The sequence below is a fragment of the Enhydra lutris genome, unplaced genomic scaffold (genome assembly GCF_002288905.1).
Source record: "Enhydra lutris kenyoni isolate GAN:26980312 unplaced genomic scaffold, ASM228890v2 scaffoldscaffold26, whole genome shotgun sequence".
Taxonomy (NCBI): Eukaryota; Metazoa; Chordata; class Mammalia; order Carnivora; family Mustelidae; genus Enhydra; species Enhydra lutris.
The window spans coordinates 22469876-22495531 of record NW_019154110.1 but is presented as its reverse complement, the minus strand read 5'-3'; the positions used below and the strand labels follow the sequence as shown (position 1 = coordinate 22495531).

The 25656-nt window shown below is 46.0% G+C and overlaps 1 protein-coding gene across 1 annotated transcript in view; it reads left to right on the top strand.

Moving 5' to 3' along the window:
* The first annotated feature begins 960 nt into the window (after positions 1-960).
* Positions 961-25656, top strand: part of LOC111151756 (beta-1,4-N-acetyl-galactosaminyltransferase 2) — a 41068-nt gene continuing 16372 nt past the window's right edge. Inside the window, exons 1-3 of the mRNA XM_022509930.1 lie at positions 961-974; positions 20513-20701; positions 21249-21386. Coding sequence (XP_022365638.1) covers positions 961-974; positions 20513-20701; positions 21249-21386 — 341 coding nt within the window. The remainder of the gene's footprint in view (positions 975-20512; positions 20702-21248; positions 21387-25656) is intronic.

Below are 25656 nucleotides of genomic sequence, written 5' to 3'. Positions count from 1 at the left end.
CCGCGATTCGGGGTTCGCGTGCACCCAGCTTCCACCGAAGGAAGAGGGAGGGGCTGCGGTGGTCTGGAGGCTGGACTAGGGGACCGCACGGATTGTGTCGCTACGTGAGGGGGAGACAGAAGTCCCTTTATCAGCCGAGGAGAAGAAGAGGTCCCAGATACAGGCTGGAAGATGGCGAGAGAAGGGTCGGGGGTGGGGGCGGGCGACGCTGCAGCCTGGAGCGGGAGCGCTCGGCCTCTGGATGCGCAACGGGGACCCGCCCCGACCGCCTCAGGAGGAGGGATGAACGAGCGTCGCTGTGACCGCGCTCCTGTCCCGCCTCCTCCAGCCCCTGGCTATTCGGGGTTCGGGGTACGCGCTCCATCCACGCGGTCCCCGACAGAGAGGGCCCCTGTGTCCACTTGGGCCCCGACGCGGCGGAGACTGGCCGGCTCGGGATAGAAAATGCTCCACCCGCCGGGGAGGTGGGGGCGCTGCCCAGTCCCCCCATGCGGTTCCCACCCCAGCCCCTCCACCTCCTGGCTGGTCACCCCACTTTGCGTCAGTTTCCCATCCTAAAAGTGGGGCTAATGACTGTACTCACTCTCCTCTTAGGGCCGTTGTGACAAATAAGTGGCACAACGCAAATAAAGCGTGTAGCGCCGAGAAAGTCCCTAACAAGTATCACCAGCGGGGGCTGTGGGCCTTCTCCCCACCTTCTCCAGATCCCCAGGGCGTGGGCCCGTGTGGGGCTCGGGGGTCCCCAAACGACGACACCGACGCTCTGGCGGACCGGCATCCGGCTGGGCGCACGGCGGGAGCGGCGGATTGGCGGGGGTTGGCGGCGACGTGGGAGGGGACCGACCGGGACTCTCCTCGTTTCCTCCACCTGCCCAGTTCCCAGGAATTTGCCTGGGGCAGTCGGCGGGGTGGCCGGGCCAGCGCAGGGTGGCCGGGCCAGCGCCGGGCGGCAGTTTCGGGATGACTTGGTGCCGGTGAGTGTCCGGGGAGCAGAGAAAAGTGGGCGGTGGGCCCTGGGCGATGGGCGCGCCGCGGGGACGCCGCAGGTCTCCGGACTGAGCCGGACCTGTCCCCCCACGGAGGGCGGCGGGAAGGGGACGGGACGCCGTTTCGAGCCCCTGCTCTTTATCGATCGCCGCATCCTAGGGAACCCTGATTTTACAGTCGGAAAATTGGACATGGAGGTTGCCTCTGGTCCCAGGGAAGGTGTCACTCGGGTGTCCCGAGCGTGGGAATCGGTCTGCGGGGCGCGGCTTGGGACCCGGGCGCTCCACCAGGGGACTGTGGGCTCCCGGCGGACGGGAAGCCGAGGTCGCTCAGAAAACAGCCGGAGCAGTCGGGGAGTTTAGAAAGTCGGGTTTCAGACGCCCGGGGCGCGCAGCCTCAAGGCAGAGTGGGCGTCTGTTCCGTAACTCTGGAGCTAAGGAGCCCGAGGACTAGAGGAACAGTCACGGGGGCGGGGGGGGGGGGGGGGGGGGCAAGGAGAGGTGGAAGTCTGCTTTAATTTTTATAGCCTACAAAAAGGGATCAAAATACATTCTGTGCCTTTTTACCCCCAAAGTTTATTTTCTTTGTATTTTTCAATATTAGAGCCATTATTAAACACTGACAAGGAAGTCATCTTGCAAATCTTGCAAAAGAGTGTTCGTGCGATGATGAATGCTTTATAAGCATTAACACGAAGCCGGGGTTCTACGGAGGATGTGGCGAGGGGAAGGGAGGCAGCCCCGCGTGCAGGAGTGTTCCGGCTTTCATTCCATGTTCCCTCTCCTTCCCCAGCATCCCCCCACCCCTCGTTTCTTAATGTGTGGCTGAGCAGTCCCGTCATCAGGCTGGGTGCCAACGAATTTAAAACTGGCAAGGCCTTGGCAGGTTTGACTTTTCCTTCACACATGGACAGCTGGAAGGCCCAAGAGGTCTTGGTTTTAACTGATGTTGTTTGCTATGGTTATAGCCCTGATCTTAAGGCTGCTGGCCTGCGGGGCCATGGGGGGACCTAACGTTTCTTTCAACGAATTCTTTTAAACTTTCGTTTGCCTTTTTACGACTCTTTTTTTTTTTTTTTTTTTTTTGAAGATTTTATTTGGACAGAGAGAGATCACAAGTAGGCAGAGATGCAGGCAGAGAAAGAGGGGGAAGCAGGCGACCCTGGCTTGATCCCCTGACCCTGAGATCATGAACTGAGCCTGAGATCATGACCTGAGCCGAAGGCAGAGGCTTAACCACTGAGCCAGCCAGGCTCTCCTTTATGATTCTTCTAAAAAGTACTCTCTACACCCAAGGTGAGGCTCAAACTCAGGACCCAGAGAGCAAGAGTCCCAGTGCTCCACTAACTGAGCCAGCTAGACGCCTCTAGTTTGTCTTTCTTTCTTTCTCTGCTTCCTTCCTTCCTTCCTTTCCTTCCTTCCTTCCTTCCTTCCTTCCTTCCTTCCTTCCTTCCTTCTTTCTCTCTCTTTTTTTCTTCCTTTCTTTTTAAATTAAGAAAATGTGTGATTTGGGGGCACCTGGGTAGCTCAGTGGGTTAGGCACCCCACACTTAATCTCAGCTCAGGTGGTGATCTCAGAGTGAGTTGAGCCCTGTTGGGCGTGGAGCCTACTTAAAAAAAAAAAAAAAAAAGTCTGATTTTGAAATGGGTATTTCTGTTTTTGTCCTCTAGAACAGGCTAGTTCACTTGACACATGCTGCCAACCCCAGAAACGATCGTTACAGTGTCAGGTGCTAAACTCAGTAAATTGGTGAATTCATCTCATTTCATACACTGTGGATCACTTTTTTTTTTTAAGGGAGGGGTGGGGGGGAGGGGGGGGGGGGCAGGCTTCCTGCTGAGCAGAGAGCCCGATGCAGGGCTCAATGTGGGGGCTCGATCCCAGAACCCTAAGACCATAACCTGAGTCGAAGCCAGAGGCTTAACCCACTGAGCCACTGAGGCACCCCTGTGGATCACTTTTTGATTAGGTGTAGACCCTGTTCTAGATTGACTCTAGATTCTCCCTGTGGAGAATATTCTCTTATTATGTCCACTCTACAGTTGTGGAAATTGAGGAAAGAAGTTGCCCAAAGAATGCATTGGAGGGAGCAGATTGGAATTCAGCTCCATTTGAGACTAAAGCTGATGCTTTTCAATTGCTTGGGACACTTTATTTGTAATATTTCACTCAACAAATGTTTGATAATCTGCTATTTGCTAGGCATTGTGCTGGGTACTAGGAACACAGCTGTCCTCACCTCTTGTAGAAGTGGTAACTCCAGCATTTTTCATTCCCAGCTGTTTGTTTTTTGTTTTTTTTTTTTAAAGTAGGCTTCACCCTCAGCATGGAGCCCAACGTGGGGATTGAACTCACAACCCTGAAATCAAGAGCCCGATGCTTAAGAGTCAGATGAATAATGGACTGAGCCACCCACCTGCTCCTCTTAGCTACTTATTTTTAACAACCCCTTCCTCTAGAGGACAGAATTATTTGTAGTAATAATCATGTAATAATAATATTTTCTTGCTTCTTCCATTTAAAGACAATTGAAGTAAACTGTAATTCCTAAAGATACCTGCTGCTGCCCCTCGGAACAATTTGTTACTTTAACTGTAACCCCTGGAGGATTTTACTAGTTACCAAGCACATTTAGATATGGCCTTAAGAAATACATATACTGGCAACAGGTCTTTGGGGAGAAGGACAATATACGACCGTGAAGCTGGGCAGCTGGGGATGCCCGGCTCGCTCAGGGCCGAACGCCGCCCCTTCACAGAAGCTGGGCAGCCGGGAACGCCCGGTCAGCTTAGGGTGGAACGAAAACCACCTGCTTCCCTTTTCTTATCGCTCCTTTCTCATCCAAAAACGCCCGTTGTTAGTTAGGTGTGTCCTTTGAATATGCTTGGTTAACTATAAACTTTATCCTCCTCCTTGCTTGTCTGCAAGACGTGTGACTAACGTTTGACCTTCATCAGTCCTTCTGTTGGCTATTGTTTCTATCCAATAAAACTGAGACTGTGGAGTTGCTCGGGGCAGCAGTCCTCTTCGACTGTTGTCCCCTGCTCTCAATCTCTTGCAGCTGACTTGTTTGTGCCTAATTCTTCTCCCGTCGCCCACTGGAAGTGGCAATACCAAAATTGGATGAACTATTTTAGGTAAGAATTAAAATGGGTGATGACCAAACAAAATATTACACGTGGCAGTTTGTGCCGTTTGGCTGCTTTAAATCTTAAACACTAAGGAAAAATCAGTGGGCACACACGCGTAATGACAGAATTGAGGTGACTGAAGTTTGGTTTATTCATCTTTAAATTAGATGACAGGGAGGGGTTCCTGCTGGGTGGCTCAGTGGTTAAGCGTCTATTTTTGGCTCAGGTCATGATCTCAGGGTCTTGGGATCGAGTCCCGAATTGAAATCCCTGCTCAGCGGGAAGCCTGCTTTTCCCTCTCCCACTCCCCCTGCTTGTGTTCCTTCTCTCGCTGTGTCTCTCTCTGTTAAATAAATAAAATCTTTTTAAAGAATACAATAAAATAGATGACAGGGAGATAGAGGAGGGATTTGCTTCATGCATTCCACACATGGACCTGGTATTGCGGTATCTCCGGGTTCACCCCCTAGGGGCTTAAAAAAAGTGCTATCCATGTGTGTTTCACATCTGCTGATTAAATGGAGGAATAGGTAAGACCACATGGGTTAGAACCAAGCCGCGCCCTAAGCCAGCTTGAACTATTTCTCCATTTACCCCGGTTGCAAGCTTACCTTTGAAAGGAATGTATGGAGCTGAGCCGGCTGTGTGTTGGGAGCCAAGTATGTAACTGGGTTGTTTAGATCAAATTCCATGAAAAATTTTTCTAAAGGATAAGCAATAAATGGTGCTCATGTATATTATTAAACTGTCACAGTAAGTGATGTAGACATAAAACAACAGTTCTCAACCTTTTTGTCTCAAACTTTTACACTCTTAGAAATGATGGAGGACCCCCAGGATCTTAAAATTAAAAAAAAAAAAATTATGAGAGGCAGGGGAGGGGCAGAAGGAGAGGAAGAGAGAAAATCCCAACATGGGGCTTGATCTCGCAACCCTGAGAAAAATGACCTGAGCCAAAGTCAAGTGTCCAGATGTTTAACAGACTGAGCCACCCAGGTACCCCAGGAGTTTTTGTGGATTTGAGTTGTATTTATTCCCACTATGACATGTGACCTTAAAGCTGAGAGTTTATCTTTATTTTTTGAAATATTTTATTTATTTATTGGATAGAGAGAACACAAGGAGGGGGAGCGGGAGAGGGAGAAGCAGGCTCTTTGCTGAGCAGGGAGCCTGATGCAGGGCTGGATCCCAGGATTCTGGGATCATGACCTGAGCTGAAGGCAGACGCTTAACTGACTAAGCTTTCTCCTGAAGCTGAGAAAGTTTAAAAAAAAAAAAAAAGTATTTATTAAGGTATTAAAAATAACAATCCTCAACCTACCAGATGTTAGCATCTTGCATTTTATAACTTTTTTTTTAAGATTTTTATTTATTTATTTGACAGATCACAAGTAGGCAGAGAGGCAGGCAGAGAGAGAGGGGGAGGCAGGCAGAGAGAGAGAGGGAAGCCGGCTCCCCGCTGAGCAGAGAGTCCAGTGCGGGACTTGATCCCAGTACCCTGGGACCAAGACCTGAGCCGAAGGCAGAGGCTTTAACCCACTGAGTCACCCAGGCGCCCATGCATCGTGCATTTTAATGAAAAATTAATTAATTGAAGGCTTGACCAGGACTGGTTGATGTGCTTGCTAGCTGTTACTGGCTGGAGACTTTGGTTTGCCTCTACGGGGCACTCTGTGGGCAACTCACAACAGGGCAGCTGGCTTCGCCAGAGCTGATGACTTGAGAGGGGGTGTGCCATCAAGATGAAAGCCACGGTGTCTTTTATTACCTATCTTAGAGATGACCTATGCTTTTTGCATATCGGTCACCCTGGCCAGTGTGTGGGAAGGGGCTACACTAAGGTATGACTACTAAAGAGGCAGAGATCATTGGGGGCCACAGTGGAGACTGGCGACCACAGGACTTTTGCATCTATTTTTATGAATGAGATTGGCTGTGGTTTTCCTTTTTTTTCTTTTTTTTTTTTTTCAAGATTTTATTTTGATTTTTTAAGTAATCTACACCCAATGCAGGGTTCATACTCACAACCCTGAGATCAGGAGTCCAATGCTCCATCCGCTGAGCCAGCCAGGCACCCCCCCACCCTGGCTCTGATTTTTCTTTTTTATCACATCCTTCTCAGGTTTTGATAAACTGTTTATGCTGTTTCACAAAACAAGTTGGGGAGGGTTCCCTCTCTTCCTGTTCTTTGGAAAAGTAGAAAATGAAATAAAAAGGAAAATCAGGCACTATAGGATTATTCAGAATTTTCTCTTTTTGCCCATGTTGGTGTTTGTAAGTTATATTCTTCTCCAAGAATTTTATTTCCTCTACTTTTTCAAGTTTATTGGTACAAATTGTTAATTTATATTCTCTTATTACTTCGTTAATGGCTGTAAGGTTCTAGTGATGCTCTCAATGTTCCTGCCACTGGAGATTTGTGCCTGCTCTTGCTTTTTCTTGATCCTAGATGAGGTTGATCTATGATGAGGTTATTAGTTTTTAAAAATAAAACAATTTTTGGCTTTGATGATTCTTTATAGTGTATATTTCCTTTTTTTTTTTTTTAGATTTTATTTATTTATTTGGGGGCGGGGGGCATGAGCACGAGCAGGGGGAGGAGCAGAAGAAGAGGGAGAAGAAGAGTCCAGGCTGAGCAGAGAGCCCGATGTGGGGCTCGATCCCAGGACTCTGGGATCATGACCTGAGCCAAAGGCAGACGCTTAATGACTGAGCCACCTAGGCGCCCCAACAATAAGTGATTTTACCATAAATTACTTTGCCATTCTCCAAGCATTGAATATTTAAGTCATTCATTAAAACGTTTATCTTAGTTAGAGTGCCCCTTTGGTACATTAAAAATTGGCAAATATAGGATTATTCAGACTTTTCTCTTTTTTGACTGTGTCAGTTTTTGTAAGTTGTGTTCTGTAAGAGTTTTCTTAATTCCTTTGCATTTTCAAGTGTATTGGCAGAAAATCATCCATTTGTATTCTATCCCATTCTGTTCGATGGGTTACTAGTATCTTTTTTGTTATTATTATTATTATTTGAGAGAGAGAGTGCAACGAGAGTTGGGGGAGGGCCCGAGGGAGAAGCAGACTGCCCAGTGAGCAGGGAGCCCAACTCCCTGGCTTAATCCCAGGACCCCGAGACCATGACCAGAGGCCCAGGTAGACGCCTACCAGACTGAGCCACCCAGGGACCCCAGGTTACCAGTATCTTATTATTAGGATATATGATAATTCTTTTAACTAGTCTCCTATGGATTGGCAGGTAGGTTGTTTATGGGTTTTTCCTTTCCTTTTTTTTTTTTTAAGATTTTATTTCTTTATTTGACAGAGATCACAAGTAGGCAGAGAGGCAGGCAGAGAGAGAGGAAGGGAAGCGGACTCCCTGCTGAGCAGAGAGCCTGATGCGATGCGGGGCTCCATCCCAGGACCCTGGGACCATGACCTGAGCGGAAAGCAGAGGCTTTAACCCACTGAGCCACCCAGGTGCCCCCAAGATTTTATTTTTTTAAGTAATCTCTACATCCAACGTGGGGCTTGAACCTACGACCCTGAGATCAAGAGTCTTACACTCTACGGACTGAGCCAGCCAGGTGCCCCTTTCCAGTATTTAAAGTCCTCTGTTCTTCTGCCTCTTGTGTTGGTGGTTGTCTCCTGCTCTGTCTTTAGTCTTGCCTAATTGTTTAGTGTAACCACCGAGCTGTCAATACTTGTTATTTTTTTGCTTCTAAAAGTTCCATCTGGTTCTTTTTTATATTCTTCAATTCTGTGTTGAAATTCCCAAATCACTAACTTATAATTCTTCAGTGTCATAAGTCTATTTATTTTGCAGTGTGTCTGAGAACTCCAGTCTCTGAAGAGACCTTGTGATTTGGTTTGATTTTGCCTTACTTGCCTCATTAGAAAATGTTATCTCCGTATGTGCTAAATATCGTCTTTACAAAATATGTTGCGGAAATCATCTGAGATGTAGGCTGCCGCCAGAATCGAGGATTCATGTTTGGTTCTGCTAGGCACTGGGAGCACGGGCAATGTGTGGTTGCCTCAGTTCAGCTTCCGAAAGACGGTGGGCAGCCCAGCCAGCCACACCTAAATTCGCTTTTCCTGGAGGAGTCCCTTGAAGTTCCCGCACAAAACGACGGGCTTCACTTGGAACCCCCATTCTGACCTCTACCCATAGTGGATCTTGGACTCTAATATCTAGTCTTCTAATTCTGAAAGGCTGAGAACAGCATGCCCAGCCTCTCAGCTGCCCCCTTAGGAATTGGTAAACACAACCAGAGGGAAAAGGACCCTCATTCTTTAGCCTCGGTTACCCATCCAGTCCTGCCCCTGTAATTCACTACCTTGGTAGCCATCTGAGTGCTTCAGGCAGATGTGTTTTTGGTTTGGGTTTTGGTTCAACTTTTCCAGTTATCAACCGTAGGAAAGTTGGTCTAAATTGCTCTGTCCTCTCTTGCTGGAAGCAGAAGTCCTTCTTGCCCCTAAGGCGCTAGGATGAGGGGCGCCTGGGTGGCGCAGTGGGTTGAGCCTCTGCCTTCAGCTCGGGTCATGATCCCAGGGTCCTGGGATGGAGCCCTGCATCAGGCTCTCTGCTCAGTGGGGAGCCTGCTTTCCCCACTCTCTCTGCCTGCCTCTCTGCCTACTTGTGATCTCCATCTGTCAAATAAATAAATAAAATCTTAAGAAAAAAAAAAAAAGGTTCTAGGATGAGCAGATGAGCCAGCAGGGGAGGTAAAAGCTCCATGAGACTGATTTTGGAGTCTTATAGCAAAGGTGGGGTATAGCTAATTTTAATTGAGTCCAAGAAAATAAAGATGATATTATTTGTACTTCTAATATGGCAAAACAATTAATAATTATTATTATAGAATTACAGTTGATCCTGGAACAAAATGGGGATTAGGGGCAATACCCCCCCACCCCCAACTCCTGCACAGTGAAAAATCCACATAGCACTTTTGACTCCCCCCAAAACTTAACTACTAGTAGTCTTCTGTTGACTGGACGCCTTCCCAATGGCATACACAGTTATATGTATATGTGTTATATAATGTATTCTTAGAGAGAATACCTAACTTTTTCTTTTTTCTTTTTTGGTATTTCTAGGCTACATGGTTTGTCTGAGTTTTTCATATTGTGGCAAATCTCCCAAATATTTCCAATATGCTTACTGAGAGAAATCTGCATATAAGTGGACCCACACAGTTCAAACCCATGTTGTTCTAGAGTCAGTTGTGTATAATAATTCATAGTTATTATGTATATAATTTGAATGGGTTTCTGATACTGGCAACCCCAAATTCCTAACTACAGTATGCAGAAGCAGTGTCTATATACCACGTTTATCTAAAATCTCACCAGAACTTTTTGGTTGTTAATTTAATACGTATAAAAAGACTATTTTAGGGGCGCCTGGGTGGCTCGGTGGGTTAGGGCCTCCGCCTTCAGCTCAGGTCGTGATCCCAGGGTCCTGGGATCGAGCCCCGCGTCGGGCTCTCTGCTCAGCGGGAAGCCTGCTTCCTCCTCTCTCTGACTGCCTCTCTGCCTGCTTGTAATCTCTGTCAAATAAATAAATAAAATCTTTAAAAAAAAAAAAAGGCTATTTTAAATATTTTCTTTAAAGATTTTATTTATTTGTCAGAGAGAGAGCACAAGCAGGGAGAGTGGCAGGCAGAGGGAGATGCAGGCTCCCCGCTGAGCAGGGAGCCCAACACAGGACTCGATCCCAGGACCCCTGGGATCATGACTTGAGCTGAAGGCAGACGCTTAACTGACTGAGCCACCCAGGCACCCCAACACTGTGTACGTATTTTAAAAAGTTGGATGCATGCTTAAGCATTTTGGTCTTTCCCCTTGTAGGTGTTTCTAGGTTGTAAAGTGTCGTGGTTCACAACAAGCAGAAATTATGAGATTGCTTTCATAGGCAACAGGAAAATCCTGCCTAACCAGCTTCCATTGTCTGCTGAGATGCGGGCATCTGGACCAAACCTGCTAGGGTACAAGAGCCCCTCAGGGAAATGAATATCCCAATCTTCTGACCCGGGACTCAGGCTGCTCCTGTAGTTTCTCCCTGGTCCGAAAGTTCTGTACCTGGAATATGAGAACTGTTTGTTAGGGTTAAGTGGCTTCACCTTGTTGCGGATTCACTGGTGTGGTTGTTCTGTTGAATTTATAGATTAATAGAGCGTGAAGTTACATCTCTGAAATACAGAGTTATTGTAGTTAAGAATAAGGAATTTAGGGCAACCCTCTTGGGACCCGTCTCACTCTTGAGAGCTTTTTCTGTATCTTCACTTAATAAACTTCCACCACTTTACTCATATGCACACAAAAAAAGTATAAAGAATTTATCTACATTTATTCATATTTCCTTAATATCCTCGTTACTTTTCTTAATTCTTAATTCTTGATTTGTTCAATGACAAAAGTAATTTTTAAAAAAGATTTTATTTATTTATTTGTCAGAGAGAGAGCACAAGCAGGCAGAAGCCAAGAGAGAAGCAGGCTCCCCACCAGGCAAGAAGCCCGATGTGGGACTGGATCCGAGGACCCTGGGATCATGACCTGAGTGGAAGGCAGCGGCTTAACCAACTGAGCCACTCACATGTCCCAAAAGTAAATCTTGATCACTGCAAAAAGTAAGAGTATAGGAATATACTGATAGAAGGACACGTTGACTGAAAAATTCCTCACTGTAATCCGATTCCTAGCACTGACTATAATTAACAACTTGGTGTATGTCATTTCGGATATTTTTTAAAAAATATTTTATTTATTTATTTATTTAACAGAGAGACTGTGAGAGAGGGAACACAAGCAGGGGGAGTGGGAGAAGGAGAAGCAGGCTCTCCACTGAGCAGGTAGCCCGATGAGGGGCTCGATCCCAGGACCCCCAGGACCATGACCTGAGCCAAAGGCAGACGCCCAACCGGCCGAGCCACCCAGGTGCCCCTCATTTCAGATATTTCTTCTGTGACCACAACACACTTTAAATAGACATGTAGTCTTGTATCCAATCCAATAAGGTCCTAGTTTTTTAAAGGCTTTATACTATGTCTGTTCTGCCTTAAAAAAAAAATGCATTTTGGGGCGCCTGGGTGGCTCAGTGGGCTAAAGCCTCTGCCTTCAGCTCAGGTCATGATCCCAGGGTCCTAGGATCGAGCCCCGAGTCTGGCTCTCTGCTCAACAGGGAGCCTGTTTCCCTTCCTCTCTCTCTGCCTGCCTCTCTTGCCTACTTGTGATCTCTGTCGAATAAGTAAATAAAATCTTTAAAAGAAAAAAAAAAGCGCATTTCAATATTTATTTAGATATTTGATTTCTCACACTGGGGTTTTGCAAGCCGGTGAACATTTGGCAAATTCTTTCTCCCAGAGAACTGTTAACATACATTCCCAGACAACAGAAATATATAATTGAACTAGTATCGATGTATATGATTTTTTTATAAATGGATTATCAAGTAATAAAACAAAAACTCTCATAATAAAACAATTTCTCAAGTATCCAAAAATGAGGTGACACAGCTCAAAGCTCATCTGCAAGTGTCTCCTGTGTTTTGCACGTTTATGTAACACCACTTCACTTATGCGAAAGACTGACATTGTACTTGCTTCTGTTAGCCAAAAGAAATCCAAAGAGGATTTTTGCTTTTGTGAAAAAAGATGAAAAGCGAAAAAAGGTGAAAAGCAAAAATAGCGCTCCGGGTCTGTTTTGCAAGCCCTCTGTGTAGAGGCGGCGTGCGCCCTGAGCCGTCTCAGTGGCGCCACCAAGCACCTTTCCCGGGAACTACACTCAGCATCTCAACATCAAAGGCGCCAGACTTTTGAACAGTGTCTGCGACCAACGGACTTAGCTCAATTTTATTTTGTGCATCCTTTAGCAAGAGGTTTGTAAGGTGTCAGAAAAGTCTAAGTGTGGTCAGTTTGGAGGTCTGGCAACACTAAAAAATTTTCTATATAAATTCATGATGATTACTTCTTTGCACCGTTTTGCCTTACAAAAGGTCTCATACGGTCGCTTGCTCTGGTTTCAAAGAATGAGGCAAACCTGTCATATATTAGACTTCTGCTAAATTCCTTGCCAGAAATTCACTTCCTTTTTTTTTTTTTTTTGAAGGAGAGGTTGGGATGAAAAGAAAAAAATCGCACTTCAAACAAAAATAAAAGTGGTAAACAACTCATAAAATCATGAGATCAGAGATTTTATGACTAAAATTCATTTTCGTTTCAGTAACAAAGCATCACCACCTTTTAAAAAATAGTTACTAGGGCGCCTGAGTGGCTCAGTTGGTTAGGCAACTGCCTTCAGCTCAGGTCATGATCCCAGAGTCCTGGGATCAAGTCCCACATCGGGCTCCCTGCTCCACGGGGAGTCTGCTTCTCCCTCTGACCTTCTCCTCTCTCATGCTCTCTCTCACTGTCTCTCTGTCAAATAAATAAATAAAATCTTAAAAAAAATAGTTACTAAATTAAAATATGTATTCTACATGTTCTGCGCAAGACAAAGGCAATCTTTTATTAAAAACATGAATAGCCCTTTCATTGTTTTTCAGGCTTTCCCTGCTGAATTGCATACTACATGCACACATTAGTGAACTGCATGGCTTTTGTCTGAAGACTTTATGGTTGTGCTTCCTTCCAAACGGAGGTTTTCTTTTTTTTTTCTCTTATTTTTTCAAGATTTTAAAAATTTATTTGAGAGAGAGTGAGCACAAGCAGGTGGAGCTACAGAGGGAGAAGGAGAAGCAGGCTCCCCGCTGAGCAGGGAGCTGGATGTGGGACTTGATCCCAGGACCCGGGGACCATGACCTGAGCCAGACACTTAACTCTCTGAGCCACCCAGGCACCCCCAAAAGATTTTATTTATTTAAAAAAATTTTTTTAAAGATTTTATTTACTTGACAGAGAGAGAAAGATCACAAGTAGGCAGAGAGGCAGGCAGAGAGAGAGGGGGAAGCAGGCTCCTGCTGAGCAGAGGAGTAGGGGGTTGGGGCTCAATCCCAGGACCCTGAGATCATGACCTGAGCCGAAGGCAGAAGCTTAACCCACTGAGCCATCCACGTGCCCCAAGATTTTATTTTTAAGTAATGTTTACACTCAGTGTGGGGCTTGAACTCATGACCCAAAGATCAGGAGTCATATGCTCTACGGACTGAGCTAGCCAGGCACTGCTAAATATATCTTTTTGATGAAATATACCCATAAAAACACTCCTGGTGTATACTGAAGTACAGTGGTAATTGTCTCGAGAGAAAACATCTGTGGGGAGCCTGGGTGGCTCAGTGGTTTAAAACCTCTGCCTCTGGCTCAGATCATGATCCCAGGGTCCTGGGATTGGGCCCCGCATCAGGCTCTCTGCTATGCGAGGAGCCTGCTTCCTCCTCTCTCTCTGCCTACTTGTGATCTCTGTCTGTCAGATAAATAAATAAAATCTTAAAAAAAAAAGAGAAAGAAAACATTTGTGCAATTTGAGCTGTGAGATGAACTAGGTGTTTTTTTGTTTGTTTTTTTGTTTTTTTTTTAAATTTTTTTTTATTTGTTTGACAGACAGAGATCACAAGTAGGCAGAGAGGCAGGCAGAGAGAGAGAGGAGGAAGCAGGCTCCCTGCCGAGCAGAGAGCCCGATGCGGGGCTCGATCCCAGGACCCTGAGATCATGACCCGAGCCGAAGGCAGTGGCTTTAACCCACTGAGCCACCCAGGCGCCCCTTTTTGTTTGTTTTTTAATAGAGAGATCTTTAGCTTAAAAGTACGACTAATCAACCATGGAGTTTGGTAGGTGTCATCTCAAAAAATGGAAGTGATCCTGTTACCTCCCTCAGAGGAACAACTCGTAGTATTTGTTGCCGATGTGTAAAATTCAAGCTTTCAAAAAATTAGAGCTTTTTACACCTTCTGTCCCCTGCAACGAGCTTGACAGCTTCTCGGTTTGTAGAGACGTCTCTGATGAGGGTGGTGTTGGTTATCAGTGAATGTGGACTTTCGATATTGCATAATGAGTTGCATTAACATTTGGAAGACAGCATAACTCAGGGCAACGATATTTTCCGTATGACCAATGAATGATGCTGTAAAGTCATACTCGGGTAAGAGATCAAAGTACAGGGTAGATTAGTGGGATTTTAATGTAACAGCACACACACAAAAATCATTGATACGGTTTTGCATTCCTTTTAATGACTATGAACCTTTTAAGAAAGTCTGGATTTTTGGTCTTGATTTTTTTGTGTGGTATCTGGATGAATAGCCACAATTATCTGAAAAAGTAAAATATTTCTCCCTTTTCCAACAACATATCTGCACGAGGCCATATTTCCTTCATATATGTCAACTGACAATGTGTAACATTGAATGCAGGAACAAATATGAGAATTCCTTCGTCTTCTATTAAGTTAGTTAAGAGATATGAAAACATGTTCAAGTGATGCTGGTCTTATTTGTGTTACATATTTTTCTTGTGTTACTTGTGTTACATATTTTACTTGTGTTACATAATTTTACATATTTTTCGCAAAAATATGTTACTTGTGTTAACGTGTGTGGGGTTTAGTATTCTATTGTTAAATGAATAAATACTTTAAAAATTCCTCCAATTTAATCCAAAAAATTCCTCCAAGGTGGTAAGCATTGATAGGTGAAATCCACAAAACAAAGACTCTTTGGGGTCCTCAGTAATTTTTAAAATTGTGAAGTCGGGGCGTCTGGGTGGCTCAGTTGGCTGAGTGTCTGATTTGATTTCGGCTCAGGTTGTGATCTCAGGCTGGCGAGATGGAGTCCCACTTCAGACTCTGCCCTTAGTGTGGTATCTGCTTGGGATTCTCTTTCTCCTTCTCCCCCTACTTGTGCTTTCTCTCTCTCAATAAAATAAATAAAACCTTTTATTTTTTTTTTTTTTAAGATTTATTTATTTATTTGACACAGAGAGAGAGAGAGAGATCACAAGTAGGCAGAGAGGCAGGCAGAGAGAGAGAGAGAAGCAGGCTCCTGGCTGAGCCGAGAGCCCGATGCGGGACTTGATCCCAGGACCCCGAGACACAACCCGAGCCGAAGGCAGAGGCTTTAACCCACTGAGCCACCCAGGTGCCCAAATAAAACCTTTTAAAATAAAATAAAAATAAAATTGTAACGTGGCGGGGTGCCTGGGTGGCTCAGTGGGTTAGGTCTCTGCCTTCGGCTCGGGACGTGATCTCAGGGTCCTGGGATTGAGCCCCACATCAGGATCTCTGCTCAGCGGGGAGCCTGCTTCCCCCTCTCTCTCTGCCTGCCTCTCTGTCTACTTGTGATCTCTCTCTCTCTGTCAAATAAATAAGTAAAATCTTAAGAAAAAAAATAAAAAGGAACTTAGGAGACCTATCAGTTGATATATGGACCTTCTTTGGATCCTGATTCGATCCTTAAAAAAGAGAGAGAGAGACGATGGGGAGATTTAAATCTTGTAGACCCTTGATAGTAATAAAGAATGATTGTTAATTGTTTAGCTGTGGTACAGTATTGTGTGGGTGTGTGGCAGGGCAGTGTGTGTAAGAAACTTTGTATCTGTCAAGCCTCAGTCAAGGAAACAACTACTATGCATATTACAGAATAAGAAATCAATTATAGAGTCAAGATCCCAGTGTCCTGGTATTGAGTCCCCACATTTGGCTCCTTGCTCAGCAGGGAGACTGCTTCTCCCTTTGTGTGGCTCTCTCTCTCTTTCAAATAAGTAAAATCTTTTTAAAAATTTCATAAAAAAATTCATTACAGGAATTGGTATGCTTGTGGGACAAGCTAGGGAGGTAGAGGCTCAAAAAAGGACCAGAGAAGTCATGAACCAGCTTTGGCAAAGTACATTGGAAGCATCCATCTTCTGGAGGACAACCACAGAAAGAGTTGGTGGAGATGGTTATGGAAAATCGTTTGTTCTTTGTGGCTGCTGCTACCATGAGCTCACAGAGGAAGTTCTGGTAGTGAACTGGGGGTCATTGGTCAGCAGGTCCAGTCAGTGGGAAGGAGGGCTGGAAGAGGAGTCGGGGAAAGCAGACCAAGTGGATGGAACTTGCCAGTGCCTCGGCTATCCCTCACAGCCTCTAAGGAAGGACAGGACAGGACGCCCTTCAGAGCACAATGGCTACAGTTTCACTTCCGCCTCCCAAATTGTATGCAAATTTCTCTCGTGGCTGTCCCTCACCTGGAATCACACAGGGAAAGGAGTTCTGGAAATGTGGTTCTGGCTCAGTCATGCGGGAACTGCATAGCTACCCCATTACCCTTCAGAGATATGTACAAGAATACTCACCGGTGCAATCATATGGTGTCAAGATTTGCTTCAAAATGGTTTGGGAAGGGGAATAGAAAGAAATAGACAGCTCCATTTTGCCCAGGAGCAGAAAATGGGTGATGGTACCTGGAACTTTGCTTGACTATTCTCTTGATGTTCTGTGTCTGCTCGGAATTTTCCTCTAATTAGAAAGTTAATTAAAAGTGCGCTCTTGGGGTGCTTGGGTGGCTCAGTTGGTTAAGCATTGGACTCTTGATTTCTACTCAGGTTATGATCTCCGGGTCATGAGGTGTAGCCCTGTGTCAGGCTCTGTGCTCAGTGGGGAGTCTGCTTGAGATTCTCTCCCTCTGCCTCTCTCCCATGTGCTCTCGCTCCCAAATAAATAAATAAAAATCTTTTATAAAGTACACCTCGGGGCGCCTGGGTGGCTCAGTGGGTTAGAACCTCTGCCTTCGGCTCAGGTCATGATCCCAGGGTCCTGGGATTGAGCCCCACATTGGGCTCTCTGCTCAGTGGGGAACCCGCTTCCCCCCCCACACACCTGCTTCTCTGCCTACTTGTGATCTCTGTCAAATAAATAAATAAAATCTTAAAAAAAGAGTACACCTCTTGCATTTTTTTCCCTTGAAGTATCAATAGACCCATAGATTTCTTTCTTTTTTTTTTTAAAGATTTTATTTATTTATTTATTTAACACAGAGAAATCACAAGTAGGCAGAGAGGCAGGCAGAGAGAGAGAGGGGGAAGCAGGCTCCTTGCTGAGCAGAGAGCCTGATGTGGGGCTTGATCCCAGGACCCTGGGATCATGACCTGAGCCAAAGGCAGAGGCTTAACCCACTGAGCCACCCAGGTGCCCCTCATTTTGTTTTTTTAAGACTGATTTATTTATTTCAGAGAAAGAGAAAGAGAAAAAGCGGGAGGGGCAGAGGGAGGGGAGAGTGAATCCCAAACAGACTCCACGTTGATCGCAGAACCCGACCCAGGCTCAGTCTCACCACCCTGACAGCATGACCTGAACCTAAACCAAGAGTTGGTTGCTTAACTGACTGAGCCACCCAGGCGCCCCAGATTTTATTTTATTCAATGTGGTGTAGCTCATTGTAGCCATTGTTCTTGTGTATGCTTTAGTTGTCCCAAATATGGCTGGTGGAAGACTAAACTGGCTTCTATTTTTTTTTTAAAGATTTTATTTATTTATTTAACAGATTGAGATCACAAGTAGGCAGAGCAGCAGGCAGAGAGAGGGCCGGGGTGGGGGGGCGGGGAAGCAGGCTCCCCGCTGAGCAGAGAGCCTGATTCAGGGCTTGATCCCAGGGCCCTGAGATCATGACCTGAGCCAAAGGCAGAGGCTTAACCCACTGAGCCACCCAGGTGCCCCATAAACTGGCTCGTATTTCTTGGAAGATGACTGTGGTCTTCTTAGATAGCTCCTGTCCCTTCTGGCACTATAGGATATCCTCGACTCACTTTACATTTCCCTTACCCCAAACCCAGAATTGGGCCAGTTCTCCCAGGTGCTCTGGTTTCCTTTAGAGGGGAAGAATGTTTAGAGACCAAAATACAGGTGTTAGGTGTTAGATGTGCTGGTGGTTATTAGTGAGGTGTCATTTCTTCTGGGTCCTTTCTTAAATGTTTAACAAATGAAGAATGGATGTTGGATTTTATTAAATGCTTTTTTTTTAAATTTAGATTTTATTTATTTATTTGACAGAGAGAGATCACAAGTAGGCACAGAGGGAGGGGGAAGAAGGCTCCCTGCTGAGCAGAGAGCCCGATGCAACACTCGATTCCAGGACCCTGAGATCGTGACCTGAGCTTAAGACAGAGGCTTAACCCACTGAGCCACCCAGGCGCCCCATATTAAATGCTTTTAAGATCATCTGTCAGTATAACCATATTCCGAATTGTCACCTGGTGAAATTTATTAATAAATTGCATAATATTGAATCATCCTTGAACTCCTAGAAAGAACTCCCATTTGTTGATGATGAATCATTCATGTAACCTACCATTGTATTCTAGTTGCTAATATGTATTTAGCATACGTATATAGCTAGCTATTCATGAGTACTCATGTCTGTACTACTGTAAAGCTTTTATTTATAAACCAGGCTGGAATTGTTTACTGGTGAAACATGGATCTTTGACTTTGTTGAAAGGGAGAGTAGATAGGCCTTTGATAATTTTCTCAAAGACTTTATCACAGGTCTGTTGAGGTCATTTGTGTATTTCTGGAAAGTCATCCCTTTCATTGGGGTGTTCAAGATCCAGGTTTCACTTTGTGTCTCTCGCTTTCTGTTCCCCCTTCTCTTCTTGGTTCAGGGGACCAGAATAATCTGATCTCATTTCTAATTCCTGGGGAAGAAATTGTGGTTGATGGCCCAGCTCAGACCAGGTGTTCACCCTTGGTCCAATCCACCATGGCCGGGGAGTACCGTGTGATAAGCTGGGATCTTAGGTGTCCCCGGTGTGGGTCAGGAGAAGAGTCTTAAAGAAGAGAGGTTATAAACGGGGCAGATAACCAAAAAAGCTTTCTGCTCAGGGCGTAGAGTTAGCAATTACTCCATTTTAAGTTTCTCTAATTCACGACTTTCTCCTTGCGTTGTTCTTAAGTTCCTCTTTCTGCTTTTCTTAGCTTTGTTTCTTTGTCCTTTTTTCAAGCTTCTTTTTTTTTTTTTTTTTAAGATTTGTATTTATTTATTTGACAGACAGAGATCGCAAGTAGGCAGAGAGAGGGGAGGGGAAAGCAGGTTCCCCACCAAGCAGAGAGCCCGATGTGGGGCTTGATCCCAGGATCCCGGGATCATGACCTGAGCCAAAGGCAGAGGCTTAACCCACTGAGCCACCCAGGGGCTCCTTTTTTTCAAGCTTCTTATTTGATTGCTTAATTTATTAATTTTGTGTCTCATAGTTAGAAATTGGCATTTAAAACTTCAATTTTTCCGCTCAGGACAGTTTGAGTGTGTTCCATAGTTCTGGAAGGTAATGTCTTTATTATCTTTATATTCTCATTCCGAGGTCCGGGATTCAAGGGTTGCTTTGGAAAGCCTTTCCGAAATCTCCATGCTGTTGGGGAAGCGGGCTTTTCATGAGGTTACATTTTTTACTGTGCTGTCAGAGTACATGACCTGAACTATTTCTACTTGATTACAGTTTTCTTTGCGTGGCCAATTTTTGTAAGTGTTGTAAGAGCTCTTTAACAGAATATGAATTATATCATTTAGTTGCTGTACTATTTTATATATTTTGGAGACTTGATTTGTGAAGCACTGAGCTGCGAGAGTGTTAGGTGTTAGATGTGAGAATGTTGGAGTCTAAGACTATCTTTGTATTTGTAATCCTTCTGCCTTTTTCTTTTCTTTCTTCCTTTTTTTTTTTTTTTTGTTTTTTTTGTTTTTTTTTTTTTTTTTAAGATTTTATTTATTCATTCGACAGAGAGATCACAAGTAGGCAGAGAGGCAGACAGAGAGAGAGAGAGGAGGAAGCAGGCTCCCCACCAAGGAGAGAGCCCGATGCGGGGCTCGATCCCAGGACCCTGGGATCATGACCTGAGCCGAAGGCAGAGGCTTTAACCCTCTGAGCCACCCAGGCGCCCCCTTTTTATTTTTTTAAATGTAGGCTCCGCACCCAGCGTGGAGCCCAACACGGGGTTTGAACCCACTGAGATCAAGACCTGAGCTGTGATCAAGAGTCAGATGTTTAACTGACTCAGCCCCCCAGGTGCCCTGCTATCTGTACTTTAATGTTATTATTTAGTGGATAAAGTTCATGACCACTACATCTGTTTTGTGGGTCATGTATTTGGTCATTGTAAGTGATCTTTTTTGTCCTAGTTAATACTTTTTTTTTTTTGGCCTTGAATTCAACTATGCTGACATAAATATTGCAAACCTTACTTTCTTTTTTGTCCCCCTTGGGATGTTTTTGCCCATTCTTTGCTTTGTGATTTTTCCGAGTCTCTTTGATGTGGCTTGATTCTTTACTCTCTTTTTAAAATGAGAAATCACTTTTGGTAAGCAGTATAAGGTATTTCACTTACGTTTTTCCTCAAGTTATTATTCCCACGAACATTACACAGTCGAGTCACTTATTAGATGATCAAGAAAAAAAAGATGTTAACGGAATTTGTTCCTTTGTCTTCTAACAGGTCTGAGTTTCTGTGGCTTCTCAAAATCTCAGTGTTGCTCTTTGGACTTGGCTCTGTTGTATTTCTACTCAGAAGTGTGGAGTTCAGTAGCCCCACGCCAGAGCTCCCTCATTCTGCTCTGCCCGACCAGATCCCAAAGCTTCTACCTGAGGAACGGCTCAAGAACCTCTTTACCTACGAAGGAATCTGGTGAGAGTCAATTTATTCCATGTTGGTCCGATGTTTCCCTTGCTCCTCCGACGGTTTACTGTGCCCAATTTATTGCCAGTTCCCTGCCTTCCCGAACCTGTGCTTGTTGTTCAAGTGATCCAAACTGGGGGACCTGGAGAAGGACTGGTCTGCAGGGTGCTGTGTGCTCTCTGCAGCACCGAGCAAAGTCCCTTAAAACTACAAAGGGTCTGTTTGGCTAAAACTGTAAGAAAGATGCTGCCTTTCTGTCCCGCTGGCCTCCTCTTCTGGTGGGGCCCAGATGCCATGGGCATTCAGATGACTCAAGTTCAAAGCCATTTGGTGCTGGGGATAATTCTAGAGAGCGGGCTTTCTTCCCCTTCCTCCACCCGACCCCTGTATCTCTGGGAGGGGCCACTGCTGGGATTCCAGAATCTCCTCCCAAGTAGGGCAGGTAGTATATGGAAAGGAGATTCTCAGGGTGAAACTCACACTGATTAGACCCCGGGGTCTCTCACCCACCAGCCCACCCGCCCACTCCATGGTCACAGTCCTTTTCTGGTTTTAGGCTCTTCCCGAAAAACCAGTGCAAATGCGATGTTACCGCACAGCAGGGAGGCTACAACTTTCAGGATGCCTATGGCCAGACTGAGCTCCCAGCGGTGAAAACAAGGAGACAGGCTGAATTTGAACACTTCCAGAGGAGGTAATGCAGACCATGAGGGCTCTTCGGTCCTGGGGTAGAGCAAAAGCTCTCTCTACTGTGTCCTGAAGGTGTGGGTCCCAAGAAAATAGGGAGGAACTCCTCGCTGGCAGGAGTCCCTGGGAGGAACTGTTAGGAATAAAACAAGGAGAGAGAACAGAGGAAAATGGCCCATAAATGAAGATTTACCAAACTTTGGATGTCTACAACATTTCATAGTAAGAACAGAGCAAAGGAATGAAAATAGTCTGGGATGTCCATGTGGTGTTGGTGGCACAACTCCGGCATCCAGGCCTTCACAGCAGGTGACTTTGCAGCAAGGTGCACTTCTAATTCATTTATGTTGGGAACATATGTCCCCCGTGCTATATGCAGGGCCTAGAATGACACACCTGGGGTGTATAGGCCAGGGTTGTTGATTGAAAAGAGCGATGATTGATTCTGATGGGCTTATATCAAAAGGGTGTTTGTGGAAGGATGTTGGAACCTCTTCAAAACTATAGGTGATAGGATGACCAGGTTAAGAAATCAAGAACCAAGGAGCACAGAAGGGCTGGACAGGCCCACCCTTGCTCCCTCCCCTCCCTCTCCTTCACTCCTTCCTCCCTCCCTTCCCTCCTTCCTTCCAGCAATCATTTATGAGTTATAGCAGAAGGTATGCCATAATAAAAAATAACAATAAGGGCGCCTGGGTGGCTCAGTGGGTTAAGCCTCTGCCTTCGGCTCAGATCATGATCCCAGGATCCTGGGATTGAGCCCCGCATCGGGCTCTCTGCTCGGCGGGGAGCCTGCTTCCCCCTCTCTCTCTGCCTACTGCTCTGCCTGCTTGTGATCTCTCTCTCTCTGTCAAATAAATAAATAAAATCTTTAAAAAAATAAATAAAAATAAAAATAAGAGCACCATGATTAGGGACTTGAACTCTAGAATAGGCTGGATGGCAAATGACTTTACCTCCTAGTACTTGACTATCCTCATATGGAAAATTATAATAAAGATACTTCTTTCATAACCTTTGAAGGCTTTGTAGAGTGCACTATATTAACATACAAAGAGCTAGTAACTCATGAAGGGCCTGAAATATACAAGCACTACAAAAATATCACCTGCTGCTATTGTTGTGGTTTGCTATTAAAATTATTGCTCTTCTGGTTCTCCCAGGAGACACATAATTCATTAAGAGATACACAGATCACCTAAATATTAGATCATTGTAAGTGCTTCATGGAGACGTAAATTAAAAATAGTGTGGTGGAATGTTTCTTGATGGCATAAAATTTAATGGGATGATGAAGGAAGGTGACCTTGAACTCTGATTTGTATATCAAGCAGGAGTCCCCACCACTTCCTGTAAAGGAGAAGCTCAGAAGGAAGAGTTAATCCAGGGCTCAGAGCCTTGGGCATGGGGTGCTTTCATGATGGCTGGATGACAAGCAAACAGGTGATGGCTGTCGGAGCCCTGGTCACTCAGGGGAGGGCTGGTGGGATGAGCCCAGAGAGAGGCCAGTAAGCCTGGAGGTGGAGCATGCGTTTTGCTTTCTGAGTAATGCAAAGAATGGAACCATTTTTTTGGTAAAGATCTTATTTGTTTATTTAGAGAGAGCATGAATGGGGGGAGGGGAAGAGGGAGAGGAAGAGGATGAGAGAGAAGGTCAAGCAGACTCCACGCTGAATGCAGAGCCCAACCCAGGGCTGATCTCACAACCTTGAGATCATGACCTGAGCTGAAAGCAAGAGTCCAATGCCCCACCGACTGAGCCAGCCAGGCGCCCCAAGAACTGAATGGTTTTTAGAAGTGGCAGGTTCTTAGAGATACTTTCGTAAAATATCGCTCTGGTTTTTCGTGGAGAATACATCACAGGGAAGGTATAGGGGAGGCAGGGAGACCCGTTGCATAGTCGGTGGGAAGGTAAATGTTCATCTACTGCTGGAACAGTGGTGGTTGTGCCTCTCGGATGCACGGTCCCCAGGTGCCCGGTTGGCTGAGCCTGAGTCATGAATCAAGGAAGAGAAAGGGTGAGTCGGGCCCTCCAGGGTTGATCTGGGGACTCAACTACCACCTCCCCGCCCCCCAACTACATATAAATGGGAGACCCCACAGAACAGAAATGGGAGCACCAACAGGAGGCAGCATTGGAAGTCAAAGAACCAGTGGGTTAGACAGAGGATTCTGGCATGGATTTGAACCCTGCCCCCACGTAACTGTGTGAGGAGCAACGGCGCTGTAGTTAACAGTGTGGCCAAGGGAGGCTGACGGGCCGCGTTCGGGTCCTGCATCCTCCACATCCCACCCAGATGACCTTGGGCAGGCTGCCTACCGTCTTCTGTAAAAAGGGGATAGTAGGGGCACCTGGGTGGCTCAGTGGGTTAAAGCCTCTGCCTTCAGCTCAGGTCATGATCCCAACATCCTGGGATCGAGCCCAGCATCAGGCTCTCTGCTCCGTGGGGAGACTGCTTCCTCCTCTCTCTCTGCCTGCCTCTCGACCTACTTGTGATCTCTGTCAAATAAATAAATAAAATCTTAAAAAAGGAAAAGGGGGAGGGGCGCCTGGGTGGCTCAGTGGGTTGAGCCGCTGCCTTCGGCTCAGGTCATGATCTCAGGGTCCTGGGATCGAGTCCCGCATCGGGCTCTCTGCTCAGTGGGGAGCCTGCTTCCCTCTCTCTCTCTCTCTCTGCCTGCCTCTCTGTCTACTTGTGATCTCTGTCAAATAAATAAATAAAATCTTTAAAAAAAAAAAAGGAAAAGGGGGAATAATAATCATACCGAGAGTTGTTGCGACATGTAATGAATGGTGTGGGGGAAACAGGCTCATTCCTGCAGGACGAGGGCTTCTGTCTCTGGTCTGGGCAGTGTGGGGCTGCTGGGAGAAGGAGGTTAGGACTGTTTCCAGCAAGGAACATCTCAGGTGTACCCATTGCAGGAGGTGCGTGGTGGGGGAAGGGAGAAGAAGCAGGGAGCTTGGAAGACACTGGAGACAGTGAGATGGGGGAACAGAGCGGGTAGGAGAACATGAAGCAGAGGACTCATAGGAGGGGGTGCTGTCTAGAGGGAGCTGGGCAGAGGAATTAATTATAAGAAGGAGCATTACTTCAAGCAGGGAAGGCTATGAGCTGGTCATGTCCTCACTTGGCCTCCTTTGCTTGGGGAAATGCCCAGCTCTCCTGGGATTATACCTGGCAACGCAGGTAACAGAACAAAGAGCCCAGTAATAATCAGTGATGTGAACCAGGCCTCCTGTTGTCATAGCTGTAGCCAGGGAAGAAGATGCTCAGCTCCCTCCCCACCCCCCAGCCTCAGATCTTTCTCCATCAGCCAGAGAAACAGCCAGAACGCCCTGAGCAAGGCGCTGAGTTAGATGCAAAGACAGAGCTGATCTAGAGCCTGCTCCCAGGGAGCTCACAACAGAACCAAGAGGGTACAGTCAGTGGGTCCTCCCTGCGTCCCTTCCACCCTCTGTGTCGCCCTCTCTGCTGCCACCATAACATACCGAGAGCCTCGGGGTGACCGTGGGCGCTCCATGGCCCCCAGGGTGTGTTCAGCAAATGGTGTACAACCCAGGAGCTCCGTCCAAAGCTCGGTGTTGTGATACTAGTCAGGAGAAGTGCTGTGGTGGGTCTTAGGAGGGAGAGCAGTTTCCAGTTCTGAGAATTTTACAAAAGGAATGTTCCAGAAGGTAGCATTCAGAGCTGCCTCATTCCTGTTCCTGAACGGGTGATGTCGTATTCTAGTTCTTGGTGTCTTGGTCTGGGTTGTCCCCCTCCAGGAATGGGATTTTCTTAGTCTCTTTGTGCCCACTTTAGCACAGGGGCAAAGGGATCACATAGAGTAAATAATTCTTTGGCCCCTGGCCAATGTCACCTAAGCCAGACAACTCTCTGTGAGTATAAAATGGAGATGATTTATGACTTATATGCTCTCTGCTGTGTGCGGGAACCCGGCAAATCCCCATTTGGAGATCACGCCTGTTATCTTCGGCTGGGGAGCGCAGGTCTGATGTGGGAAGGCGGGCGGGGGAAGACCCTGGTGCACGCACCACCCCTGCGTGCTTGGTCTCCACCACGTGTTTGTATCCTTGAAATCATGAGTTAGCTTGATGCTGGGTCAGATCTCTGGTTCATTTGAGTCTGATTAGCTCTGTATGATACTTCACTTAAAAAGTAGTACAGGGGTACAACTGGGTGGCTCAGTCGGTTAAGGGACTGCCTGGAGCTCAGGTCATAATCCTGGAGTCCCAGAATCGAGTCCCGCATGGGGCTCCCTGCTCAGTGGGGAAT